Source organism: Stenella coeruleoalba (genome assembly GCF_951394435.1).
Source record: "Stenella coeruleoalba genome assembly, chromosome: 4".
NCBI lineage: Eukaryota > Metazoa > Chordata > Mammalia > Artiodactyla > Delphinidae > Stenella > Stenella coeruleoalba.
Window position 1 is genome coordinate 66,488,335 of NC_137149.1, and position 15,441 is coordinate 66,503,775.

At 39.0% G+C, this 15,441-nt stretch overlaps 1 protein-coding gene across 5 annotated transcripts in view; it reads left to right on the forward strand.

Moving 5' to 3' along the window:
* The window catches only part of GRXCR1 (glutaredoxin and cysteine rich domain containing 1), a gene marked incomplete at its 5' end in the record, with an annotated part of 298,880 nt that overhangs the window by 181,138 nt on the left and 102,301 nt on the right, over positions 1–15,441 (forward strand). The window contains one exon of one of the 5 annotated variants that reach the window (XM_079920430.1): positions 11,511–11,894. The exons of the other annotated variants lie outside the window; for them this stretch is intronic. Within the exon in view, the coding sequence (XP_079776556.1) occupies positions 11,511–11,894 (384 nt within the window). Of the gene's footprint in view, positions 1–11,510; positions 11,895–15,441 lie in introns of those variants that run through there. 5 annotated transcript variants of the gene reach the window in all.

The window sequence follows — 15,441 nt, forward strand, 5'->3', positions numbered from 1 at the left end:
ACAATTTCTAATGTAGTGTAGATGTTGCCTTTAATGACACCAATAGCATTATATGACTTAGATTTTTGCCTGGAAAGTAAATAGACATTATATCCCACCTTGCATATAGACTGGAAGCAGGATAGAAAGAGATGAAAGCAATCACGTTAGTTGTAATTTACCTGTCTCCTAAATGTGAGGTCAGTTTGTTCTGACATTAAAATCTAATTTAGCTAATTTTAAGTCAGCAAACATTTCTCTGGGTGCCATTTGTATGCAAAACACTCTACAAAATACAGTAGTGAAATCAAAGATGAGAATTGAACTGTGAAAGTCTATTTTGGGAAGCTGCTCTTCTGGGACCTCTTTATTGGTCCTCCTTCATTGGTGGCTATGTTAATTTTATAGTTGAGGTAATTATGTAACGGAAATGCTGGGTGCATGTTGAGTCCACAGTTGAGCAGCCCCGGGACTCTGAGACAACCATGTCCTCTCAGGATCCAAGGTGACAGGTATAAGCCAGCACTGAAACCCCCTGCTCCCAGTACAGCACTTAGTATATAGTCAACAGTCCATAATGGTATAGAGCAGACAAGCTTGTGCAAACTGGAGCCCTTCTCCTAGGATCTAAGTGATGACAGACTGATTCAGCCTCCAAGCCCTCGAATCAGACCACAAACAAATTGCCTTGATTCTCTGTCACTTAATTATGCTCACCTGGCTCCATTCTTCTCACTGTCCTCCAAACGGTACAGTCGGCACTCCATATCCATGAGGTTCCACATCCATGGTTTCAAACAACCATGGATGGAAATATTTGAAAAAATTCTGTAAAGTTCCAAAGAACAAAACTTAAATTTGGCACACACTGGCAACGATTTAATAGCATTTACATTGTGTTAGGTACTATAAGAATCTAGAGATGATTTGAAGTATATGGGAGGATGTGTGTACCTTATATGCAAATACTATGACATTTTACTTTATTTCTTTAATAGATCTTTATTGGAGTATAATTGCTTCACAAAACTGTGTTAGTTTCTGTTGTACAACAAATTGAATCAGTCATATGCAAACATATATCCCCATATACTCTCCCTCTTGGGCCTCCCTCCCACCCTCCCTATCCCATGTCTCTAGGTCATTGCAAAGCACTGAGCTGATCTCCCTGTGCTATGCTGCTGCTTCCCACTAGCGAACTGTTTTACATTCAGTAGTGTATATGTGTTGATGCTACTCTCACTTCGCCCCAGCTTCCCCTTCCCCCACTGTGTCCTCAGGTCCATTCTCTACGTCTACGTCTTTATTCCTGCCCTGCCGCTAGGTTCATCAGTACCATATATATATTTTTTTAGATTCCATATAAATGTGTTAGCATATAGTATTCGTTTTTCTCTTTCTGACTTAATTCACTCTGTATTATAGACTCTAGGTCTATCCACCTCACTGCAAATAACTCAATTTCGTTTCTTTTTATGGCTGAGTAATATTCCATTGTATATATGTGCCACATCTTCTTTATCCATTCATCTGTCGATGGACACTTAGGTTGCTTCCATGTCCTGGCTACTGTAAATAGAGCTACAATGAATATTGTGGTACATGACTCTTTTTGAATTATGGTTTTCTCAGGGTATATGCCCAGTAGTGGGATTGCTGGGTCATATGGTAGTTCTAATTTTAGTTTTTTAAGGAACCTCCATACTGTTCTCCATAGTGGCTGTATCAATTTACATTCCCACCAACAGTGCAGGAAGGTTCCTTTTTCAGCACACCTTTTTCAGCATTTATTGTTTCTAGATTTTTTGATAATGGCCATTCTGACTGGGGTGAGACCATATCTCGTAGTTTTGATTTGCATTTCTCTAATAATTAGTGATGTTGAGCATCTTTTCATGTGCCTCTTGACCATCTGTATGTCTTCTTTGGTGAAATGTCTATTTAGGTCTTCTACCGATTTTTTAATTGAATTGTTTGTTTTTTTGATATTGAGCTCCATGAGCTGTTTGTATATTTTGGAGATTAATCCTTTGTCCATTGTTTCATTTGCAAATATTTTCTCCCATTCTGAGGGTTATCTTCTCGTCCTGTTTATGGTTTCCTTTGCTGTGCAAAACCTTTGAAGTTTAATTAGGTCCTATTTGTTTATTTTTGTTTTTATTTCCATTACTCTTGGAGGTGGGTCAAAAAAGATCTTGCTGTGGTTTATGTCAGAGTGTTTTTCCTATGTTTTCCTCTAAGAGTTTTATAGTGTCTGGTCTTACATTTAGGTCCTTAATCCATTTTGAGTTTATTTTTATGTATGCTGTTAGGGAGTGTTCTAATTTCATTCTTTTACATGTAGCTGTCCAGTTTTCCCAGCACCACTTATTGAAGAGGCTGTCTTTTCTCCATTGTATGTTCTTGCCTCCTTTGTCGTAAGTTAGGTGACCATATGTGCATGGGTTTATCTCTGGGCTTTCTATCCTGTTCCATTGATCTATATTTCTGTTTTTGTGCCAGTACCATACTATCTTGATTACTGTAGCTTTGTAGTATACTTTGAAGTCAGGGAGCCTGATTCCTCCAGCTCCATTTTTCTTTCTCAATATTACTTTGGCTATTTGGGGTCTTTTGTGTTTCCATACGAATTGTAAAATTTTTGGTTCTAATTCTGTGAAGAATGCCATTGGTAGTTTGATAGGGATCACATTGAATCTGTAGATTGCTTTGGGTAGTATAGTCATTTTCACAATGTTTATTCTTCCAATCCAAAAACATGGTATATTCCTCCATCTGTTTATGTCATCTTTGATATCTTTCATCAGTGTTTTATAGTTTTCTGAGTACAAGTCTTTCACCTCCTTAGGTAGGTTTATTCCTAGGTATTTTATTCTTTTTGCTGTGATGGTAAATGGGATTGTTTCCTTAATTTCTCTTTCTGATTTTTTGTTATTAGTGTATAGGAATGCCAGAGATTTCTGTGCATTAAATTTGTATCCTGCAACCTTACTAAATTCATTGATTAGTTCTAGTAGTTTTCTGGTGGCATCTTTAGGATTTTCTATGTATAGTATCATCTCATCTGCAAACAGTGACAGTTTTACTTCTTCTTTTCCAATTTGTATTCCTTTTATTTCTTTTCCTTCTCTGATTGCTGTGGCTAGGACTTCGAAAACTATGTTGAATAAGAGTAGCAAGAGTGGACATCCTTGTCTTGTTCCTGATCTTAGTGGAAATGCTTTCAGTTTTTCACCATTGAGTGTGATGTTTTCTGTGGGTTTGTCATATGTGGCCTTTATTCTGTTGAAATAGGTTCCCTCTATGCCCATTTTCTGGAGAGTTTTTATCATAAATCGGTGTTGAATTTTGTCAAAAGCTTTTTCTCCATCTATTGAGATGATCATATGGTTTTTATTCCTTAATTTGTTGATATGGTGTATACAATTGATTGATTTGCATAGATTTGCATATATTGTAGAATCCTTGCATCCCTGGGATAAATCCCCCTTGATCAGGGTGTCTGATCCTTTTACTATGTTGTTGGATTCTGTTTCCTAGCATTTTGTTCAGGATTTTTGCATCTATATTCATCAGTGATATTGTTCTATAATTTTCTTTTCTTGTGATATCTTTTTCTGGTTTTGGTGTCAGGGTGATGGTGGCTTTGTAGAATGAATTTGGAAGTGTTTCTCCCTCTGCAATTTTTTGGAAGAGTTGGAGAAGGATCTGTGTTAGCTATTCTTTAAATGTTTGATAGAATTCACCTGTGAAGCCATCTGGTCTTGGACTTTTGTTTGTTGGAAGATTTTTAATTACAGTTTCAATTTCACTTGTGATAGGTCTGTTTATATTTTCTAATTCCTCCTGGTTCAGTCTTGGAAAATATACCTTTCCAAGAATTTGTCCATTTCTTCGTGGTGTCCATTTTATTGGCATATAGTTGTTTGTAGTAGTCTCTTATAATCCTTTGTATTTCTGTGGTGTCAGTTGTGATTTCTCCATTTTCATTTCTAATTTTATTGATCTGCATCCTCTCCCTTTTTTTCTTGATGAGTCTGGCTAAGGGTTTATCAATTTTGTTTATCTTCTCAAAGAACCAGGTTTTAGTTTTATTGATCTTTGCTAGTTTTTTCTTCATTTCTATTTCATTTATTTCTGCTCTGATCTTTATGATTTCTTTCCTTCTACTGACTTCGGGTTTTCTTTGTTCTTCTTTCTCTAGTTGCTTCAGGTGTAGGGTTAGATTGTTTATTTGAGATTTTTCTTTCTTCTTGAGGTGAGATTGAATTGATATAAACTTCCCTCTTAGAACTGCTTTTGCTGTGTCGAATAGCTTTTGGGTCATTGTGTTTTCATTGTCATTTGTTTCTATGTATTTTTTATTTCTTCTTTGATTTCTTCAGTGATCTCATGGTTATTTAGTAGCACACTGTTTAGCCTCCATGTATTTATGGTTTTTACAGTTTTTTCCTGTAATTGATTTCCAATCTCATAGCGTTGTGGTCAGAAAAGGTCCTTGATACAATTTAAATTTTCTTAACTTTATTGAGGCTTGATTTGTGACCCAAGATGTGATCTATCCTGGAGAATGTTCCATGTGCACTTGAGAAGAAAGTGTATTCTGCCACTTTCGGGTGGAATATTCTATAAATATCAATTAAATCTATCTGGTCTGTTGTGTCATTTAAAGCTTGTGTTTCCTTATTTATTTTCTGTTCGGATGTTCTGTCCATTGGTGTAAGTGGGGTGGTAATGTCCCCTACTATTATTGTGTTACTGTAGATTTCCCCTTTCATGGTTGTTAGCATTTGCCTTATGTATTGAGGTACTCCTATGTTGGGTGCATAAACATGTATAATTGTTATATCTTCTTCTTGGATTGATCCCTTGATCATTATGTAGTGTCCTTTCTTATGTGTTATAACAGTCTTTATTTCAAAGTCTATTTTATCTGATATGAGTATTGCTATTCCAGCTTTCTTTTGATTTCCATTTGCATAGAATACCTTTTTCCATCCCTTCACTTTCAGTCTGTATGTGTCCCTGGGTCTGAAGTGGGTCTCTTGTAGACAGCATATATATGGGTCTTGTTTTTGTATCCATTCAGCCAGTCTGTGTCTTTTGGTTGGCGCATTTCATCCGTTTACATTCAAGGTAATTATCAATATGTATGTTCCTATTACCATTTTCTTAATTGTTTTGGGTTTGTTTTTGTGGGTCTTTTTCTTCTACTGTGTTTCCCGCCTAGAGAAGTTTCTTTAGCATTTGTTGTAAAGCTGGTTTGGTGCTGAATTGTCTTAGCTCTTGCTGGTCTGAAATGCTTTTGATTTCTCCGTCATCTGAATGAGATCCTTGCCAGGTAGAGTAATCTTGGTTGTAGGTTTTTCTTTTTCTTTACTTTATGTGTATTCTGACACTCCCTTCTGGCCTGCAGAGTTTCTGCTGAAAAATCAGCTGATAACCTTATGGAGATTCCTTTGTATGTTATTTTTTGTTTTTCCCTTGCTGCTTTTAATATTTTTTCTTTGAATTTAATTTTTGTTAGTTAGATTAATATGTGTCTTGGTGTGTTTCTCCTAGGATTTATCCTGTATGGGACTTTCTGCGCTTCCTGGACATGGGTGACTATTTCCTTTCCCATGTTAGGGAAGTTTTCCACTATAATCTCTTCAAATATTTTCTCAGACCCTTTCTTTTTCTCTTCTTCTTCTGGGACCCCGATAATTTGAATATTGGCGCATTTAGTATTGTCCCAGAGGTCTCTGAGATTGTCTTCAGTTCTTTTCATTCTTTTTTCTTTATTCTGCTCCTTGGCAGATATTTCCACCATTTTGTCTTCCAGCTCACTTATTCATTCTTTTGCCTAATTTATTCACTTATTGATTCCTTCTAGTGTAGTTTTCATTTCATTTATTGTGTTGTTCATCTCTGTTTGTTTGTTCTTTAGCTCTTGTAGTTCTTTTTTAAACATTTCTGGTATTTTCTCAATCTGTGCCTCCATTCTATTTCTGAGATTCTGGATCCTCTTTCTTATCATTACTCTGAATTCTTTTTCAGGTAGATTGCCTATTTCCTCTTCATTTATTTGCTCTTTTAGGTTTTTACCTTGCTCCTTCATCTGTGACATATTTTTTTGCCATCTCATTTTTTTTTCTTTTTTTTTGAGTGGCATTGTGTTCCTGTCTTAGGTTGTTTGGCCTAAGGCTTCCAGCACTGCAGATTGTAGGCTATTGGGTAGAGCTGGGTCTTGGTGCTGAAGTGAGGACCTCCAGGAGACCTCACTCTGATGAATATTCCCTGGGGTCTGAGGTTATCTGTTAGTCCAGTGGTTCGGACTTGGTGCTCCCACTGCAGGAGCTTTGGTCCTACTCCTGACTTGTGAACCAAGATCCTGCCAAACACACTGGGCGGCAAAAAAAAAAAAAAAAAAAAAAAAGGTGGATAAGGCCTTGGTAGTGGAGGGCATGGCCTATGCATGGGTGAGGTTTGGGTGGTGGGCAGGGCCTATGCTTAGTACTCACAGGGCTGGAAAAGGTGGGGGGGTGGGGGGGTGGGGCTTAGGCTCAACAGAACAGAAGTGACCCCATGCCCAGACCAGAAGTGGCCTCTGGCCTCAGAGGGTGGGCAACCCCACCTGGGAGCCCAGCAGGCTTCCTGGGCTCGAGTGGGCGGGGCAAACGCCCTCCATTCATCTCCTGCTCCTCCTGTTCTGGAGAGCCCCTCCTGCAAGCCTCCTGGCCTCCCTCTTATGTCCCCAGGACCCACTCAGCCTGTAGTGGGCTTTGGAGGGTGGGGATCTGCTTGGGAACTTAGCAGGCTCCCTGGGCCTTAGTGGGTGGGGCAAACGCCCTCCCTCCGCTCCTCTCCTGCTCCTTCCATCCTGGAGTGTCCCACCTACCTGCCTCTCCTGATCTCCCTGGCCTCCCTCCTATGCCCCCAGGGCCCACGCAGCCTGGAGTGAGCTTTGGAGAGTGGGAGATCGACCTGGGAGCTTAGGGCCCCAGTGGGTGGAGCAAACGCCCTCCACTCTTCTCCCACTCCTCCAGAACGCCCTCCACTCTTCTCCCACTCCTCCGGTCCTGGAGGGCCCCTCCTGCCTGCCTCTCTTGTTCTCCTGGATTCCCTTCTATGCCTCCAGGACTAACCCAGCCCGGAGGGGACCTCTGAGGGTGTAGGACCCGGCCTGAGAGCTGGCCGACTTCCCCGGTGGATTGGGCAGGGGAAATGCTGGGCCTGCTCCCTGCTGATCCAAGCCCCTGAGGGCCCCCCCAGGTATGGAAACCCCTCCCCTGCTCTCAGCCACCCTTCAGGCATCAGTCCTGTCCAGCCTCCACTTCTCCTCCCCCCTCAGTTCCCCCACGCTCTACTGGTTCGCTTGGGGGTTCTTCCCATCTTCTTAGGCATTGGGGTCCCCCATCAGTGTCCAGCAGACACCCTAGTTATGGGGAGATGCGAACTCTGCATCTTCCCACACCGCCATCTTGACTCCTCTCCCCATGCCTTTTTTTTTTTTTTTTTTTGCGATAGCGGGCCTCTCACTGTTGTGGCCTCTCCCGTTGCGGAGCACAGGCTCCGGACGCGCAGGCTCAGCGGCCCTGGCTCACGGGCCCAGCCGCTCCACGGCATGTGGGATCTTCCCGGACCGGGGCACGAACCCATGTCCCCTGCATCGGCAGGCGGACACTCAACCACTGCGCCACCAGGGAAGCCCCCCCCCCCATGCCATTTAATAAGGGACTTGAGCATCCATGGATTTTAGTAACCATGGGGGTCCCGGAACCAATCCCCCAGGATACCTAGGGATGACTATATGTATGTTTAGCTATTTTAAGTAACTTGGGATTTATAGCTACCCTCTGTTGATCAGCATTCAAAGCACTTCATATATATCATTCTAGTCAATCTTGCCAAACATTCTATGCAATAAAAACTACTGTTTGACTGATGAGGAAACTGAGGCTCAAGGTCACTTAGGGGTGGCATATCCAAGGTTTAAACCCAGCATTGTGTACACCCACAGCCCCCGTTCTTAACCGCTAATCTATAAACTAAGAAATCATCCATCTTTCTCGTTATTTAATAAAATAATAGTCCTGTTTTCAAAGAATATTTTCTTTAATGCACTGAGTTTCTTTTCTGATTAGAAGTTCTCTGCCCTTCAAATGAATAATTGAGCTGTGAATTTTGATTTGCAAATTCATGTGTGTTAAGAAAAGTTCAATATTCTATAAGCTGAAAAGTTTCAGGGGTAGCTTGTTTTTCTTATTTTACTGATGGTTAGTAAATCTTTTTTTTCTCCTTCTAATCACCAATGTAGTTAGAAAATAAAAATTGATTGGTTCTTTCCATCCAAACAGAAGTTCTGAGAACAGCACTTGGGGAGTGAGTCATGATTTATTGCTTCTCTAGGGACAAGTGTTGCTGGAGAAAAGACCATTACCTTGCCAACGACTGGCAGTATTTCTGCAAGACCAAAAAATAAAGTAGTGAATATGATAGCTGTAAAGTAGCAGCAAATGGAGACATTTTGCACATATTTACTGTGATCCAAGGGATTAAAAACTTATGCTCCAAATGCTAGAAATATGGTTAAAATTACTTCTCACCATGCAGTGATGATCACACACAGAATAGTATGTGGGGCAATATTTGGAGACAAGATGAGTAAAAGAATAATTATATTTTGATGTCATACTTTCTCTGCAAATAAGGAAATAATTAGATATTCTGATTAAAAAACTAATGCCAACAAGAAATATCCAGGCCTAGGTATAGCTGCTAGGTTATTGTTTCTACTGGGAATTGAACAAGGAGTATTTTTTTCTGTGAATACATCATTCATGGTAATTTCCAAAGTAGTTCTAGTTTGGTTAATGAAACATTTGACGCTCTATAGCTTCTGGAATTTTTAACTTTCTATTTTAAATAAATAGATGCCCATTGGTAACAAACTTGAAATATTTCTGTATTGGTAATATGGTTTATCGTGTTAATGGGGGTTTTGTTCATGTTTTGAGGGGTAGCATAAATCAAGGGTTAGGTTAGGAAGGAAAGGTCTCGCTAGTCTTGCCCTCTTTTGAGAAGAGCTTTGTAGAATGGGAGTTATACTTGTCTTTGGCCACTCTGTCTTTTTTTAGTTCTTTCAACGAACCTATTGTTTTCTGCCTCAGGGCCTTTTCACTTGCCACTGAAGTTTAGGAACTATCTCCAGCTACTCCTTCCCACCTCAATCAATCTCTTCTAATTTTGCTAGACCCTAGTTTAATGTCTTCTCTTCAGAGAGGCTTACTGTGACTTTTCTAAAGTAGGCTCCCTTATATCATTTCTGATTATATCCACTTTTTTTCACTTGGTCATGCTTGTTACAGTTTTCATTATTATCTTTATTTGTTTATTGAATGTTACCTAACTCTCAAGGCAGGGATCATGCCTATTACATTCACCTGCATAGATCCAGCAACTTTTGGACATTTAGTAGGTGCCCAATAAATATTGTTAAATGAATAAATGATGGTAAGAATACCTCTGAAGGAAAAGAAGGAAATTCTTGCTCAAGGGGGGGATGCTAGACTGGCAAAGCAATTATAATGTAGGGAATAATAAACTGATACTGGGAAAAGGTGGCAAGTGGAATAGTTAGAAAGTGCTACGTTCACATTGAGCAGCTGGGAACAAATTGTAAACAAAATGAGAGTGGAGAGTGTTGAGAATAGCATTGATAATGTTTTATTGGCGATGACTAGAAATTTTGTTATTTCAAGAAAGAGGGATTCTGTATATGCTTAAAATACACTGTGTTGAACTATAGCTATTTTGTCTAAGCATTATGTTACCAATGGAAGGTATGGGACATAATTTTATATATCTTTATATTTGCTATAGTCGCCAGCTATGTCTTACTCTTGGGTGGCACTCAGTAGATGATTGTGGGATACTCATTGCCTGAATGAAAAATGAATTACAAAGATTTATCCACTGAAGAGAAAAGCTTAATTTTTTATTTTAGCTTAAGACAGGTGTGTGAATTATAAATATCTAGGGCATATTATACATCAGGGCACATATCTTCTTACACTAGCATATACTTCCTTTTATTTGTAGCCCAATGCAGTGGTCGTGGCTGTGAGTTTCTCTGTGATTCTGACAAGCTCAGCATATGACAAGATTGCTGGCGCCGTCCAGGTAGCAGGTGGGAAGAGAAATAGCATGGACAGGACACTGTCTGTCAACTGCCTTGGCCCACAAATGACACGTCACTTTTGCTCACGTCCCCTCGGCAAAAGCTAAGCATTTGCTTCCTCTCCCTTAAATGCAGGAGGCTGAGCAATGTAGTTATGTGTGCATCAGAGCATCTCACCTTCATACACACTGGAAGACATTTCACAAAATTACTAACATCTCTGGTGACGTTAGTTGTGACTTTTATTTTCAACTTTAAGCTGTTTTTTCTGAAGTAAGTATAAATTGAGTTTATAATCAGGTAAAGACTTACAAAGATAAAAAAAGCTTGAAACTCAGTATGAGAGCCAGCTGAGTATCCTCCCTCTGGAGTTTCAGACAGGTTGGGGCACTTACTATGGTATAAGTTCCAATATGTCCTTGTATCTTAGGAGCTTCTTCAGGTGCTTGCCAAAGTGACAGAAAATCCACTGAGCACAGCGTAAGGCGGACCCTTCTCTATGCATGGGTGATTTGGATATGATATTTATCAATGTTGATCACCTGGATTACTTTGGCTGATCTGGCTGGCTTGGAGGATTTTCCATTCTTCCCTCGCTGTTCCATGTTTCCTTTCCAAAACCTTTCCCTTTGTCAAAGAGAGGAGTGTTTTCTGCTGGCAAAAGTGGGAAAGCAACAAAAGAAAAGATATTCCTTGTTATAACCTGTTAAAAAGCTATTCTTCAGTAAAACTGCTTGTGCATGAAGATGAAGGTGTAGATTGAAAATTCATCGTATACAATATGGATGAAGTCTAACTGATGATTTAATAAGAGCTAATATTGATAGCTCTATGCAGGCATGTAATATGTTCACTGCCCTTTTTAAAGAGCATGAAAGACAGAAGGAATAAGCACTGTGAGAAGACTATGACACCTCCCCTCCTACACATTTGATTCCATATTTTATCCCTGGTCTCCATTCTGAGCTGTTAGAGGTATTTCTGCTGCTAAGATCCTTTTCAACACTTACCACTGGCTTCAAAGTCCAAGTCTTTCATTTCCTTGCCCCAGACTTATTTTCTGTTTCATTGCATGCTACTTTCTTGCACTTGTCTTGCTAAAGCCTCCACCATGGCTATTTAATATTTAAAGGCTGGGATCACTTTGCAGGTTTTAGTTTAAAGGTAACCATAGCACACACACACACATTCATTATTAATAGCAGAGATGCACTGTAAGTTCTTGGGAATCTTCTTTCGTTTTGATGTTAGTTTCATATGAGTGCTGCTGTCACTAGAATTAAGCTCTGGTATTGCTATATGGAAAGTGGACTAATGCAGTAACCAGGGAACCAGAATTATGTGAACAGCTTATTATGTGGATGGGACCATGCTGAAAAGGGAGATGAAGCCAGAAAATGACAGGTCACGGAAAGTCCGGTTTCGGATCGCGTCATCTCACAGTGGGCGAGTTCTGAAGGAGGTATATGAAGATGGGCGACCGGCAGGCTCTCTGGATTCTGAATGTGCCAGTATCTGTGGCATAGATGGACTCAGTGAGTCTGATGGACAGCAGAATGGCCACATAGGATCGGAAGGGGACGAGCAGGAGAATGACCAGGATAACTTGCTGGTGTTAGCAAGGGCTGCCAGCGAGAAGGGGTTTGGTACAAGAAGAGTCAACATTTTAAGCAAAAATGGCACAGTCAGAGGTGTTAAATATAAAGTCAGTGCTGGACAAGCTCTATTTAACAATTTGACCAAAGTATTAGAGGTAAGTCACTGTACTTTGTCCTTCCTGATCTTTGTTTCTAATTCACCATCTCAACACCTCTCTGTTCTCCAGTTTAAAGCAAACCTCTCTTATTCATGATTCCTACATACTTCATGAGTCACTTCTACATCTAGGATATTGTCTCAACAGCCATTGATTAAAAATAAGGTCATATGCTTAGCAAACTGGATTGACCTCTCAAAGCCAAATTCCTAACATTTAAGTAGTCGTCTTCTAGGGTGTAATGACTAAAACAGTATATCTGTTTCTTAGCCAAGGAAGGGAAGAAGACAAACTGTAGTCTTCAAAGCATTTGAGCAAAGCTTAGGAGTTAATTTCTGGTTGATCATCCTTAAGACACCAGTTTAGCATTTATCATCACTTGTATAGATATTTAAACCAGAAAAGGCTGAGTACTGCATTCAGTGGAGTTGGATTCAGCTGGAATGTTATGTAGATATAAAGACTTCCTCCCGTTCCTGGGGAGGTTGCAGATTTCATCTGAGGTGCATTTCTCCATTAATTTGCTTAAGAACTCTAGAGCAGCACTTGAAAAAGTTATTCTATAAATGTACAGATTGAGATCCAGATTTTATAGTAAAAAATTAGCCCTTAAGATATGATAGATTCTGCGCAGTAATGTAGGAATGTATTATTCAGATCCTGGGCCTTTGACAGTGATCTTATGTTAAGTTTTTGAAATTGCCTGGAAGCATTGGTGAAATGATTTTCTGTTAAAAACAGGCATCATTATTTCAGGAATGGAATTCATAATCACTACCATTAAGATAGCAAGCCAGTATTTTTCATTGTAATACAATTTTATATTATTCTCAATATTTAAATAAAATGATCTCTTGTGATGAATTATTCAATGCCTTGACATTATATAACAACACGGGAGTGGTGGGGATTTTAACCAAAGACACTTATTTTTCACTTAAAGGAAGTATTTGGAAAAGTCACATCATGAAGATTTAGAAAAGAAATCAAAGGATAAAAGCAGTTAAAAGCAAAGGTTTTTTTCATTTATAGAATTTACCCGTGAAGGATTTCACAGATTAGGGGAGGGGGTTGAGAACCAAAAATCAGAAACTGATGACTATGTTTTACTAGGTTGGAAGCAATCCTGTGTGGATTTCTAGTCATTAGGTTGAGTTCATCTTAGTGGCCTCTGTGTTTCACCCAATGCAGAAATTGTTATTGCTAAAGTGTAGACCAAGACTCTGTAACAATTGTTTAAAAATGTTTGCATTCTTGTGATTAATTTAGCTTGTCATGATTTCAATTGCTGTATGATTTGGAGGATTATTTACAAAACTGCTGTACCAATTTTAGTACTTAGATTTGAATTTGTTGTTCAAATCTCTCAAGAAACCTATCACTTATGAGTAAATATCTTAAATCTTCAAAACCTATGAGAGAAGAGCTTTTCCTCCGTATGGCTTTATCCTGGTACTGCTATAAATTCACAAGGAGGAAATAGAAGAACTTCCAAAGTCCAAATTTAGTACTAGATTAGGTTACAATATTTACTTATATTTTTATGCATAATTCCATCCCACCCTTTTTTGGCGAAAAAAATCTGTCATTTTCTAGTAATTTAACCTCATTCCATTTACCCCATGCTTTAAGAAAACAATAATGGTTCCTAGCAGAGGTCCCTCAAAGTCTGATATTTAATCAGTTTCTTTTGGTCATTCTTTTTTTAAATAATTATAGAGTAATCAGCACATTGTAGGTATTCACAGATTTGGGCCATCATCGTTAGTGTTCATCATCATTATCATTGCCATCATTGTCATGGGAATATTCTCCCATCTCTCCAAGATAAAATGTTAAAGGAGCTCCTACCTTGAATCAGGCTGCCAGCTGCACTATTCTAAGGGGCTCCATTCACATCACTGTGTGAGCAGCACCGCTTGGAGTTGTGCAGTGCAGTCTACACAGCGTTATGTTGAGAGCTGACTTGGATACTTGCTGCTTGCTAAGAGATGTGTATGTCATAACGGATGACAAATATCTTAGGCATATGTCTTAGGATGACTGAGTAGGGCACACCAACAGGCATCCCACAGTACAGTAGCAGAGAATCCCCAGGGGGGTAAAAGCAGAAGTTACCATTCAATTACTCCCCTAAGTGTGATATAGGGGCCAGATGTGACTCTTCCCTGGATCTCTGTATATTTTCCGAATTCCTTGGAAAGTAAGCAGCAAACTTAACTAGATGTAACTGTAATGTAGCAATTTCTCTCAGTGAGGAAAAGTGAGGAGTCAGGAGTCATATCTTGGATATTTGATTAAGGTTCCAATGCACAGCCCATCTTATTGAAGAAAGGAACTGAGATTGAAGAAACAGTCAAGTTTTTCTTCCCTTTTAGGTTATACAATCTTAAAGCACTCAATCTGAAACTTGAGAGGGAGCCCTAAATACAAATAATATCTTTCAAAGACCCTGTAAATCACTTTGCTTCCTCTCTATTAGTTTTCCATTATGTTATTGCTGTCTCATAAAACATTGGCATGTGCTTTGCAAAAATTTCAACTGTGCAGAGAATAGTCATTGAAATTATTTGCTCCAAACGTTTACACTTCTTAGCAGCACTTATTTAGAAAGTTGTCTGTAAAAGGGACATCAGAACAAATTTTCATTTCGTTTGTCAATTAATTTACCCTATAGAATTCTGGGTAATTGAGAATGTGCAGTATTAATCAAGGTTTTGAAGGGTACTGATGGGCCAGGAGAGAAAAGGTCACCTGGATGATCAGGTGGCCCTTATAGACTGTGGTTCGTTGGTGAATCACTCAAGAGCCTGGAGCTGGTCTAAGTTATGGCTTTTCAGATGCCTGACTTTTTCATTTTTCTCAGAGATGACAAGAATGTAATGCTTAAGAGAGGCCAGTTTGGAAATCTGAAAACCTAGAATCTAGTCATGGCCTGGAAATGGGCATGTATTAGAAACTGTTTAGGTTGTTCTTACATACAGTAAAGAGAATTATTGACCTAGATGTAAAAGGAAATTTTAATAAAAAATATTCCTTAGTGTTCAATGTTTAATGAGGAAAATGAAGAAGATATGTATTGATCTATGATTTTTTTTTCTGTTCAGGGTAGATCACCAGGAGGGTATTTCCTGAGCCAAAGATAAATACAGGTATACTGATAGGCATGTTTCCTATTGGTATCCTAATTTATCCATCACTAGTTTGTTTAGAAACAGGGCCAGAAATCTTACCATTATTCTCTGATATAGGTGTTCTTTTTTAGTTCTCTTTAAGAAATTGTGCTGTAATGATGTTTCTATCTGATAATAATGTTACCCATTATTTGAAAATTTTAGAGATTTTTTTATTTTAAAAAATTATTCCTTTTTATCTCATGCAAGACAAGTTGCAAAACGACTGCATAGCTCATAGCTCTCCACCCAGTTCACATGATTGAATTTGAGATACACCTTGCTCTTAGCAGCAACATTATTTCCAAAGTCTCTTAGGGTGGGTCAATGATACAGACAATTAAGGTCATTAATTTTTTCTAATTTATTTT